The sequence below is a fragment of the Sebastes fasciatus genome, chromosome 2, assembly GCF_043250625.1.
Source record: "Sebastes fasciatus isolate fSebFas1 chromosome 2, fSebFas1.pri, whole genome shotgun sequence".
Classification (NCBI taxonomy): domain Eukaryota; kingdom Metazoa; phylum Chordata; class Actinopteri; order Perciformes; family Sebastidae; genus Sebastes; species Sebastes fasciatus.
In genome coordinates, this window is record NC_133796.1 from 35,224,955 (window position 1) to 35,238,266 (window position 13,312).

At 42.4% G+C, this 13,312-nt stretch overlaps 1 protein-coding gene across 17 annotated transcripts in view; it reads left to right on the top strand.

The window, feature by feature from the left end:
- neo1a (neogenin 1a) overlaps nt 1–13,312 on the top strand; it is a 292,258-nt gene that overhangs the window by 192,176 nt on the left and 86,770 nt on the right. For all 17 annotated transcript variants that reach the window (XM_074621883.1, XM_074621798.1, XM_074621857.1 and 14 more), the window contains one exon: nt 1,170–1,320. In XM_074621883.1, coding sequence (XP_074477984.1) covers nt 1,170–1,320 — 151 coding nt within the window. The remainder of the gene's footprint in view (nt 1–1,169; nt 1,321–13,312) is intronic.

Below are 13,312 nucleotides of genomic sequence, written 5' to 3' on the forward strand. Positions count from 1 at the left end.
TGCAGATCAGTGAGGAGATGTAGGATTTTAATACTTAATAATGTCACTCACAAACATATGATTACAATACTGGAATGATTTCAGATTTGTTGGACACTACCCTTCCCTTCCATTGTTAACTAATAGTGAAAGCATTTGTCCTCAACAGAACCCGTTAATCAAAACATTTTCACATCCTTGATTACAGTGCAATTATGCTAGCGCTTCGATTGTAGAACCACTTGTGCAGCAAATTGAAATTAAAATATAGTTCAGTGCATCATTTGATTAAAGTGGCACATTGTCATTGGGTTGCTCACTACCTTTAGCATGAAGAGATCTGCCTAAGTGTAGGAGTGGAAGGACTCCCAGTGGGGTTATCTGTAATGCTGCAGTAACTCAGTTGTAGCTCAAAAGGGGGCTGAATTCCATTGTGGCAGTGTCTCGTCTCACCCCTCTAGAAGTTTTATTTACTGAGTTGTTAAGCACCAGGCTCCTGGCAGCACAGAGAAGATATTAGAGGTCGTAAATCAGACTTCAACAAGACCCCAGTGGGGGTCTTTATCTCTGTATGTCTCCTCCAAGGATGTGTGGTGGAGTGGCAAAAGGCTGGATGCATACTGAAGGAAATCTCATAAAGCTGTGCGAGGAAATTGAAAGAATTTTTGTTTGGATGCTACCAGATGTTGAAGCGACAGAAATACATTTATAGTTATTCGGTTTCTTTTGAAGTCGCAACAAATCAGCTTGAGAATAAAATAACTTGGGTCTTTGCGGGGGGAGACGTTTCATACATTTCAGCTTTTTAATTAAAATCCTGCTTTGAGCTTTTATAGAATTAGGATCTAAGATAAACGGATAGTGCTGTGTATGTGCTGCTGTGGTCACACATGACCCTCCGGTTATTGCAGGATGCTACTGAGGCAGTTAGTTGCAGCTGGAATTATATGGGATCACTTTGAACTCCTAAAGAGCTGCGACTTCAGCTGTCCCAGACGTCAACATGGACATTATTCATCTGACCATTCTTGGTTCGGGTGTCGGGAAGGACTGCCCGTCAGACATGAGTTCTTTTGAAGTTTTTAAGACGGATGACACCCGTTAATGTAGAAGCTTGCTGCTCTGCTTCACTTACTCACCTCAGCCTTAACCACAGCCTTGACCCTGACCTTTTTCTCCTCCCATTCAAGAAACCGGAGAAGAGAGGAAGCTGGAGTTCCTGGTGCAGCCTGCGTTGGCGTCCAAGGCGGTTGGCGCCAGCGTGCTGCTTCCCTGCTTGGTCACAGGTTACCCTGCGCCGCACATTCGTTGGATGTTTGGAGACAAGCTGCTAGAAGAAAGGTATGAGCATGATGTTTGATTCACCACACCATTTGAGAAATTAAATAATCTTTATAGAGATAGTTCGGGTGTTTTGAAGTGGGGTTGTATGAGGTACTTATCCATAGTCAGTGTGTTACCTACAGTAGATGACAGTCGGCACGCCCCGAGTTTGGAGAAGCAGACAGGAGTTACTGTACGAGAGCAAAGCAATGTACTGCTGTGGACGGGGCCGGCAGCAAAACATATTTTAGCCACCTAAAAGAAAGGCAAAAAGAAAAATCAATATCAGTTTAAGTGTACGCTATATTGACAATATTTTCATTGGTCTATTTTGCCGTGACACAGCTATACAGTCTAGGTTTCTGACAGGGAACTGGAGTCTTTATCTATGCTCTAGCCAAAGCAACCCGACTCCATTGGAGGGAAGAAAAAAAAAAGTGAAGTACACAGGAGTTGCTGGTCTGTTTTGTGTTATTGTGTGGCTTTGGTTATTTCGGAATCACTAAAGTCAGACAATAGTACTAACTAACTAACTGATTGAGGCAGCGATAGACCAACAACCCCTGTGTTTCGCGATGTAAAATTTGAGTTTTTTCTATTGAGTCTGGTGGCTGTAGCGAGAGCGTAGATGGATACAACGGCTTCAGTTCCCCGTGCGAAACGGCTGTCTGGTGGTAAGGTAAACCGGCGAAAATATTCTAAATATAGCGGACACTTAAACAAATTTTTTTTTTTTAGGTGGGTCTTTCTTTTAGGTGGCTAAAATACATTTTGCTGCTGACCCCGTGCACAGCAGTACATTACTTCCGTGCGGTAACTCCTGTCTGTTTCTCGAAGCTAGGGGCGTGCTGACTGTCGTCTACTGTAGGTAATACACTGACTATGGAGAAGTACCTCATATAACCCCACTTCAAAACACCCGAACTATCCCTTTAAATGCTGGTTTTCTCGGGACATGGTTCTGCTCTTACTCGTGTAGAAACTGGTGAGCTATAACTTATTCAAACCAACCTTTCAAAATCATTTTCATCAAAGCTGACAATAGTTACTCTAAAGCCATACACTGCGGTGTTCAGCGTTCCCTGGCTCTCTCCCATTCCTAGCCTTTGAAAAGCAACACAGACCGTAATGTACCCGGTGCCTCTGGTCTCCAGAAGCTAACCTGTTAGTCCTGGCGCCTGCTCCCCAAGGTGTTAATGCTTTTCTGCCACTGCTACTCAGAGAACCCCAGAGGGGGGGGACCTGGACGTGCCAACGGAGCCACTTCAGCTGGGAGACGAGGCCGCAGGGTTGCCAGCTGATGGGAAGTTCACAAATTAAGAGCTGGGAGAGAGTGTCACAGAGCCTGTGCTCTCGCTCCTCTGGCTCTCATTAGCTCAGGCAGAGCAGCGCAAATCCCTCAGAGACAACTGCAATGGACATGGGAAGTTTGATTCTCACCAATTACTGTGAGAAAGCACTTTGTTGGCCTAAACCCTGTGTACCGGTCTTGCAGAATAATAACTTTGCAACTTGTGGGGTCAACAGAAAATAGCCGAAATAGGGCTCATCCATCTAAATCCAGTCCCAGTCTGGGATTTCTACCTTCAGTGAAATTAAATGTAAGGTCAAAACATTGGTAACCACAAGGCCCCAGTGTGGTGTGAGCTCGAATATCATTAGACGTTCTAACCTTTAGTTCCAAGCTCAGCACCACATCTCAAGTTAAATGTCTTTATGGAGTCCTCTGTGAGTACCTGTGACCTCCGGTGGGAGCTGGCTAAAAAGGTACTTATTAATCTAGCTTGTATTAATTGCAAAACACTATCCAGCGTGCATACCCGCCCCCCCAGGGTGTCTCCGTTGTTAATTAGCAAGCGTAACTCTGAACAAGCAGGGAAGTCTTAGCGATATTGAAGTGGACCTCCATGCTCCTGCCTTCAGTGCAGGAATGGATTGTGTGGCGAATACATTACCGAGACTGGTCTTTTGATTTTAATACGACATTGACAATTAAAAAGAAGAGCGGTGGAACTTTCTTTTTTTCTCCTTGAGTCTCCCGTCCCTCTAAGGCATTACATGAGAGATAGAAGAGCTGCTGTCAATTAAAAATCGGTGTGGCACACAGTCCAAGGGAGAGAGAGAAAGGGGAATCTGCAAAGAGTGACTAATTGGTCTTTGGTGCGCGGCACAAACAGGGCCTTGAAAGTGGCGGCGCCGACGCTGTAGACATGAGATGAAAGTTTATAAAGATGTGTCAACGTTACCAATTGAAGGCAGGGTGACTCACTGACAGCGGGGATTATCACATTGAGCTTCTGCCGTTGGTGCTTCAACTTGGTCGCCTCTCTTGTTTTCTTTCCGTCTCTCTCTCAGCCACAATAGCGGAAAGCCATTTTTATTGTGCAGATGATGTAGGTGATTCAAAAAGAAGTGCGACATGAAGCCTTGTATGGCGGTTTTAGACAATGCTGATTCTTGGATGTCTAATTCTCCTCTGTAATTCTTCGCTAGTCGTTCCTCTAGCTGACTGACTCCTCAGAAGTACTTTAGGATACTTTTAAAGACACAATGGAATCCTTCAAAAGTCTTTTCACAATGTGCCATATAAAGGATTTCTGTCGTAAGTGGGATTTCTGTCTTGAGTCTTTGAAGAGTCTCATTAGTATGTTTTTTTCATAACCTGCCAGAAGACAGACATTGCTGTTTCTTTTGTATCACCTGTCCATATTGCCATGTAAGACTTAAAGGCTGCTATAAAACTCTTTGATGTCTGCGATGACAGATGGGGACAGAGCAAAGAGCTGAAATGGAAATTTAGAACAGGTGGTTGTCTAACTCTCAGTTGTAGAGACGTTGATTTCTCTCTGTTGAGGTACAGTATAGATCTCTTAAAAGCTAGTATGCTGGGATCATGCCACGCTATGGACCAAATGCAATGGAGAGAGCTCATTGAAGCCATATGTCCCATAGGGGATGAAGAGGAGTGAGTGAGTGAGTGATGCTAAACTCTGTTTTTATGGCTCCGTGCCAACCACAGCCGTGGCAGGGAGACATTAAGTGTGCCAGTTGTCCGTGTGTCCAACCAGCACATTCTCATGAATGTGATATCTCAGGAACGCCTGAAGAGTATATCTTCAAATCAAACGTCCACTTAGACTCAAGGATGAATTGATTAGAGTTTGGTGGTCAAAGTCACTGTGACCTCTCAAAACACACTTTTGGCCATAACTAAAGAATACATATGCTAATTATGACAATTCCATAAAAATGTCTAACAGGATAAAATGATGAGGTGATGACATTTTGGGCAGACATGGATGTAAACTGCAACTTGACTGGTTGGCGGAGGAATACAACCGCGAGGCGGTAATTCTAGTTGTCTTTTGAGATGGGCAGCGTGTCAGATTAGGGGATCGTCATAGTCATAAATTCTTGTTGTAACTTGTTGGACTACATGTTGGACCCTGACCAATCATAGTGGGCAGTCTTTCACATGCATGTAGGTGATTGGGAGGTTGACACGAATAACAACAAATGCTTATGTGTGTAAAGATAATTTTATGAATGAAAGTAAACCTGGAACCATTCATCGTCACTCAGCTGTGAAGGACGCCTCGGTCTTTTCTTCTTTTGCTTTGTACAAATTGTATAGGGTGGAAGAAGTGTACCCGTTGTGCTTCAACATCAGACACGTATCGTAAAAGACGAGACAAAACAATCTGGCATGCTTGTCTTTTTGTCAGGACATCACAAGGTGGCAATTGTCTTCCGCTATGACACTTTACACATAAATAAAACAAGCGATCCTGATGCCCCGTTTGTTTAGTCAGTAGCGGTTGCGTTAGACTTTCTCGTTGTCCGTCATTTTGATGGAAAGGGGTGTAAAAATTCTGTCATGATCTATTATTGCCGTCATTTTGTATTTTAATTTTGAATGGTAATAAGACATAGACCTGGACTGGACTGGAATTACCAGACTCTCTAAACTTGTGATTTCCAGATCCTTCAAGCACTTGCTTCACAGGGAGGAAATCCAGCAGCATGCGCTCCTTCTGATCCAGCGGCGCAGCTCTGTGACTCGTAGTGGTCACAGACGTGCTTCAGGGCCTCCAGTCGGTCAACACACTGCCTTCAGATTTTTCTGTCACTATTAAAAAAATTCAGTTAATTATGGAAAATATTTCCTATTCTGTTGGTCAGACCATTATCGGGTTGATATTGTGTAGTCTGATCCCAGCATTAAATCCATAAATTTGAACTTTTAATGATAGAAATGTATTTATTTGTGGTCGTCCAATAAGTGTTTTTTATACGTAAATGTAGTTTTTCATAGAGATGTTGGGGATGCTACTCTTGTGTGAAATTATTCGGCTGAGCTACAGTATATCCACACAGTATCTTGAATGAAAGATTGCTATTGCAGTATCAATTACACTATGGCTTATTCTGCTGTAACACGCTATTTTATGTGTTCACCAGATCCTAGAATTCATTTAGGCTTCGAGCAAGTCTATTGCCAAGGACACCGAGCTCACCATTTATTCTGATTTAGCTCAGCAGCACCGTGACCCAGTATGTAACTCCTGAAGCTGCTCAGTCAACATGTTGAAAACGCATCCTTAGCAAAATGCCCCGTGTGTCATCCAGGTGCACATGAGGAACAGGCCTCCGGATTTCTCACACAAACTGGTCCTGATGAAACTCATGAAAAGGGCAGTCATCTTTTGTTCTCGGGAGTATCACTCTATCACCTAATAGAATTCCCCAGCAGTCAATAAAACGGATGAATTATGCATATCCGCCAGCAACAGGGAATTGACAGAGCATGTAAATCAACCCCCTCCCCAAAGCCTCTGAGCCATCCGTCTCCGCTCCTCCTTGTCTTCTCGCCTTCATTTAAATATGATTGTGTATATTGCATTTACTTGTGTATAGAGAGAGAGAAGCATAGGGTGGGAAATTTGTTTCCAATTGGACTATTATTGGACTGCAGTGTAACCCTCTTTCACATATGTCTCGCATACAAAAACACACATCACTTCATTCACTTTGCTGTTTTCTGGGTGAGAGAAGAAAATTAATACAAACACACATCAGCGCATAGAAATAGGCACTTGTGTCCATGGGACATTTGTATTACAGTCAACTACCATGCAAAGGAAATGGAAATGGTCTTTTAACCCTATATGCTACAATATATTACACTGTCTTACAGTTAGAGCCCAAAACATCTTAAGTGTCAAAATCCTGCTAGTTTTACCTCTTAGAAAACCCCAAACCTCATTTACCTCATTTTACGACTAATCGCTCCTTTTTGTCTTAGTCGACTAAGGCTTAAACACAAGATTAAAAATGGTGCTTTTGTATGATTCTTTGTGGAGAAACTCAAAGTTTCACAGATCTGTCCATTAAATCAACTAATCAGTTAGTCACCAAAATCGTATGAGTGTTAGTCGACTAAGAATTTCTTTGGGTCAGCCATAAAACTATCACAGAGTTATGAGCTCCTCTTATCAAATTCAAAACTGGTCTTTTCTCCCTAACTGATGTTTGTTTACTTTACACTCTTAACAAACAATCAGTCTTAGTAAAAGAAGAGACATGGTCCCAAATTACAGTTTTATTGTTAATCTAAAGTTATTTGATTTGGCGATACCTGTGGTTGCTGTTGAGAGCGTCAAATATGCTTTAATACTGGTAATGCAGGTCCCAGAGTTGTGTTTGAAATGTCACATGTCACTGGCATAGACTGTATATAAGAAGTGGGCATAGTCACCATGAAGCATGCAATTTGGCCGTCACCATCTTGTTTTTTTGCAACCAGAGGGTGGAGCAAAGTACAACCGAAGGTAAACAAAATGTTTCAGTTTACTTTCATGAACTGAAAACACACTGTGAAAGGGTTGAAGTTGTAAGACGAAAACACGGACATCTCCCAGACCGGACAACGCTGTGGTAGCGACCTGTCAATCACAAGGTAGCCGCGCCCTAAAGTATCCCCTCCTTTATGGTCTATTTGACTCTAAATGGGACCATAATTTACTAAATGAACATCATGCTGTATTGAAGAAGACTTGAAACTAGAGATTGAGAACATAAACTCATGTTTACAATGTTTACTGAGGTAATAAATCAAGTGAGAAGTAGGCTCATTTTCTCATAGACTTCTATACAATCAGACTTCTTTTTGCAACCAGAGGAGTCGCCCCCTGCTGGCTATTAGACAGAACGGCGGCACTCCCACATTGGCTTAACTTTTCAGACCCAGACGTTTGTCATCACTGGTGGCAGCAAAAAATGCCAGTCATACTCGTAAAGTGTATCAAAAATGGGGCTGGATGTTATGAAAAAGATTATAACTATAATGTGCATGACATTGCCAATTCACAAACGAAGATTTGCAGTAGGAATTCTAGATGAATTGTAATGATGTGAAATTCAAACCACCAGCACTTTTTATTATAATAGTTTGAAGATCTGATAGCTCAAGCAGTGCTGCATGCACACACAAAAGAATTGGTTCCACTACTCTTGAAAAGAGAAAAGCCACCGCCATTTAAATTGTTTCCAAGCTAACAATCCTTCAGATGTAATCATCCATAATTGTCTATATTTTTGAGTGAAGTCACAAAGTGACACTCAGAACTTTAACCTGCTTTGTTCTCTACATCCTTTTAAGTGCAGTTGCATTGTTAACACCCACCACCATCAGCTGCTGTCACTGATTTTTTTAAATTCTCAGTTTTCAAGCCCATTTTTAGGCGTTCTGCACCATTCTGCTCTCTACATGTTGTTTTCAAATGGCCACCGCAGTAAAGAAAACATGCGGGTAGTGCAACTGAGCCTTTCAGCCTGTCAGAGATGCAACCTATTAATGATAATGGCCTCTGAGTTTCACTTGCTCCTTTCCTCAGAGTGACTATTGGTGAGGTTAATGGCAAATGTCCGCCTCATGCTGAACTCTTGCTCATCCTGCGTTTCAGATGTCATGGGGAAGCAGAGACTCGGCTGATGAATACAACAGTTACTCACAACACAGAATACAAAGACGAAGTCTGCCTGGCGTATTGTTGAGGAGGAAGAATAGATAATCGGAGTTTCTTATCATCCAAGTGTCAGAATGGGAGTATGGAAGTACGCACCCAGACCACTTTATTAGGTTCACCATTACGATCTAATGCAATCCAGTACAACAGCTCTGCACATATTCTTCCTTTATGAAGCTTATAATTGTTGACTCCAGAAACACAACCTCTTAATACTAGAAAGGTGCATTCAGCAGAGTGCAGATCTCCGCCAGGTGTGTCTGCACCAACCAATGCTGTAATGTTTGATTGATTGAATACAAACTACAATTGCTCCCCGTCTAGACTGCAAACGTACCAGATGTGTTTTTCACTTGCACCTCTCATGCAACAGATACTCTCATTTTAAGCAATGCAGCACTGGCTCCTTGCAGCTAAACTGCAGTTCACTGTTTTAAAGCTTCCTGTGAACATAAACGGTCAGTCCTGCTGTGTGTTTAGTTCCATTAGCTGTTAACTCTGTTAGCAAAACTAGCTCTCCTCCTACCAACATGAGTAGACGCACTCTGTTGTAGTCAGAGCTCGGTTCAATTTGTCATTTGCTAAGCAATAGTTATACATACATACATACATACATACATACATACATACATACATACATACATACATACATACATGCAATACCTTGACGTGCAAATCAAGAGAGGAACAATTCGTAATCAGTAGCAGAAACAAGATTCCAATCTGAAGAAATTGTTGATCACTTGCGGCCCTGATAAGACGGTTAAGAGTAGAGAGGAGTCAGCAGTTAATAATGTTTTTTCAAAATGTATGAATCACTGTATGTCCTTGAGCATACATTCATAAAGGAGCAACAAAAGTATATTAGGCTGATGGGTCCAGTAGTAGGTGAGATTAGCCGTGGACAAACAAATGCACAAGCACACAAGCTATGCCTGGTGGAGATGATAATACAGTCCAGTACAACATCACTCCTAACTACAACCTCAAAAATGTAGTTATATATATATATATATATATCATATGTATATATATATATATATATATATATGATATATTTATAAAGTTATTATTATTTTTTAAATTGTATTAGTTAGCATAGTTATAAGTTGAATAAATACCTCATCAAAACTGAACATTATTATGTTTGTAAAGGTAAAATTTATATCTGAGCTGTTGTAATGGATTGCATCAGATTTCACAGGTCTACATTATAAAGTGTGCATAAAAAGTAGCGTTCAAGAAAGAGTAAAGATCCATGTGAGTATTAATAGAAACTCTTGTGCTCCACATGTTTCCCTCATTGAGAGAGGTTGGCGTGTACAGTACTGTAGGTGTCCAGCACACCACAGTCTTCCAGATACACAGGAGGCCCACATGGTCAGAATTCTGCTTAGGAACTCCAATTTCTTCAACACCGGTGAAATGATAGATGGCAGCAGCACAGTGAAGTTAAGGTATTGGAGTGGTTTTGCCGGCATGTGGGGCTGAGACAACAAGACAAGCAACATGGTTTTCTGGCAGTGCAGCACGGGGAAGTCTCCTTTTAGGATGTCTCTCAGTCTCCAGCTCATCGCAACACACACACACACACACACACACACACACACACACACACACACACACACACACACACACACACACACTGGCTCCCTTCAAAGCGTGTTTCCTGTCATAGCAGCTATTGTTCTTGTTTGCATTCTTGTCATAATGTTATGTTTATTGTCATGTAGGAATTGAGGATAAGAGGATTACATTGGTTGTCTGCCATTGGCTAAATCTACAGTTAGTTGCATTTTGTGATCATTTGAAAACATCAGAATAGGAACCAAGAAAATCTGCTTACGCTCATACTGTCATTTACCTTTAGAAGCTAAAACGGTGCAGCATCATTAGTTTAAATGGAAGTGATTAATGGCACATTTTTATCTGTTCAAAATGTACCCGAAAGGGAGATTTGTCAAGTATTTAATTCTCTCATCAACATGGGAGTGGGCAAATATGCTACTTTATGCAAATGTATGTATTTATTATTGGAAATCAATTAACAACTCAAAAGAATGACAAATATTATCCAGAAACGCTCACAGGTACTGCATTTAGCAGCTGTCAGTGTGCTGACTTGACTATGACTTGCCCCAAACTGCATGTGATTATCATAAAGTGGGCATGTCTGTAAAGGGGAGACTCGTGGGTACCCATAGAACCCATTTACATTCACATATCTGGAGGTCAGAGGTCAAGGGACCCTTTTGAAAATGGCCATGCAAGTTTTCCCTCGACAAAATTAGCTTAAGTGTGGAGCGTTATTTAGCCTCCTTCGCGATAAGCTAGTATGACATGGTTGGTACCAATGTATTCCTTAGTTTTTCTAGTTTCATATGATGCCAGTATCTTCACTCTAGCTGCGTTAATGCGTTATCGCGTTAACTTTGACAGCCCTTGTCTTTATTGTATCCTGGGCCTACACATTGCCTTTCACAGCATCAAACAACTCACCTGCAGGCTTTACTGTGGCCCTTCAGCAGACATTATGTGGGTATGTCTCCTATTTAAAGGCTTTATAATCCGGTCGAGTGAGGGAAGTTTAGTAGACGTGACACAGCACAGGTTCACGTGGCTTCAAGCGCCCCAAGGGCCCACCACAGTCATCTGAAAGTATATTATGCAAGTTATGAGCTGCAGGCTTCATTGTATTATGCACTAATCAAACGATCAGTTTACTCTTGGGGTAAAAAAAAAAAGAAGCAAATAAAGCAAGGTACTGTATGCAAGAGCTGTTTTAGTCTCGAGGGCCTCTGCCGCTTTCCATTACGTGAGCCAGAGGAAAACAAAAACGTTTTCATGGCTGAGTCACTTGAGAAGCCCCAGCCTGTGCTGCTGGCACCAGGTTGTTTCTCACATTAATTTCTATTTGTTCATTCAGTCATTTATGTCCTTAGATAGTCTGAGTTATTTCTTCATTTCCTTTGTCTGTCACATTCATTCCCCCCACATATGCCACAGCTTATAGCTGAACAGGAATAGTTAAAGAACAAAATGTTGTGTTTTGGAAGCGGGAAAAATCCAATCCGCTGTCTGCCCTCCTTGGCCGGAAAAATGAAATCCTGCTGCTTTTCTTTTCACACCTTGAACATGATTCAAATTCATGGAGCTGTTGTGATTATGTTCTGGTCAAAAGGGGGAAGTTCAATTTGCGTTCAGACATGGTGGAGGGGTTTGTAGACACAGAGAGAGAGGAGGGAGAGAAAAAGAAACTTGATCTGAACAGAGGAAAATAAGTGGAAAAAGTTTAGAGATTGCCACTCTATCCATTAATAGTGAATCCCCCTTTTCTGTTGTGACAGTTGTGATTCCACCTGCCTCCCCCTTGTGCAGCAGATAGCATGACCCATGCCCAACTACTGTCACAGCACCACTGATTGCTCTGTGACAGCACACTGCTCTGTCGTCATCAACACGCACACATCCCCACACTTCTTCGGTGATCTGCCGCTTCCCCTCGCCCAGGTGTGCTGACCTTGCCACCGCTCTGTGTTACGGAAGGCTGAGTCACCACTCACACATACCAAATGTGTTCTTCCCCCCCGAAGCGCTTCTCTGAAGTCTCTGTCGCTGCCACCGCCTTCAAAGCTGAATGGCAGAACAGGGGACAAGATCGTGTTAGAGACCTCTTTCATGTTGACAGGACATTCTCAACACCTTTTCCGGGCCAGTTACACACCGGAGAGGATCAGAAGGAGGAGGATGTTGTTCTTTCCATCGCGTTGACACTGAGGATACATCCAACGCACAACTTTTGCGCCTTTAAGCCTAGCGTCCTCACTATTTCTGCGTTTTCGAACCCCTAGAACGGAGACGTTTGAAAACGCTGCTGACCCTGTTTTAGTTTGGGGTTGCGTTTAAGTTTGGACGGGGAGAAACGGAGACTTCTGAAATCGATGACTCAGACACCCCATGGATGTTTTATAAGGACTGGATACCAGACCCGAAGATGACGCCTATTCATTCAAAAGAGAATTGCTAGGCTGGCGAATACGCCAAGAAACATTTCAAACTTCCGGGTTTACTTCCGTGGTATGTGGCCCACTGAATATGCGCTGTGGTGTTTCTCCCACTGGCCCCACCAGCGACTTCCTGCTCGGCCGATAGACTTTACATTGTGATGGCATTACAGATTTTAAAATCATTTTTCTCGGCTTGAGGAAAGTTTTACAAATATAAAACCTCCATGGATCAAAAATTCACAATAGAGTCGTAATCGACCTTACAGTTTGAGTTGTCCTTGTCAACAGTTTTAACAGATGTCTCTTTTACTGTGGTGGCCTATGAGGAAAATGCTTTTTGGGCCTCAGGGGGATTTTTCACTGGAAAAATTTGGAAGCAAGGCTGAGCGACGGTACCGTATCCAGGTCTCAATATACATCCATGAGACATCCCCATTTGCTTTGTGATTGGGTCTTATCTTATCAGTCACTATGCGTCTGATACCACCCTGATTCGTCACGCCCCATCACTTGTTGTTTTTCTTACGGAAAAGTGCCAACATCAGCCTTGACTACCAGTGCTTAATTTCAACATGGATAACGATTTAGAAATGTTGATGACCTTGTTGTCTATGCTAGCAGCTGTTGTGCAGTTAAATTCATAATTTTACAAGGCTACCACTGCCTACATGCGCAGCAGCATTATGCTACGTTCACACTACCAGTGACAAAAGCAACAAATCGGCCAGCGTAGCCAGCTACATTGTCAGCAAGATGCCGTTGAAGTGTTGTTCCAGCGCTCGTTGACGTAGTTATGTCGTTAAATAGCAGGGAACTGGCTAACGGCATTTTTTTTAGATGGAACGGAACAGGGTGAAACAAAAACATGATTGGTTCGACGCTTCACCTCGTCATTGGAGCGCTGAAAAACGTTGAGACCAGCTTACTTTATTTGTAGTGGCTTGTAGAATATTGCGGCGTGAACACAGCATTAGG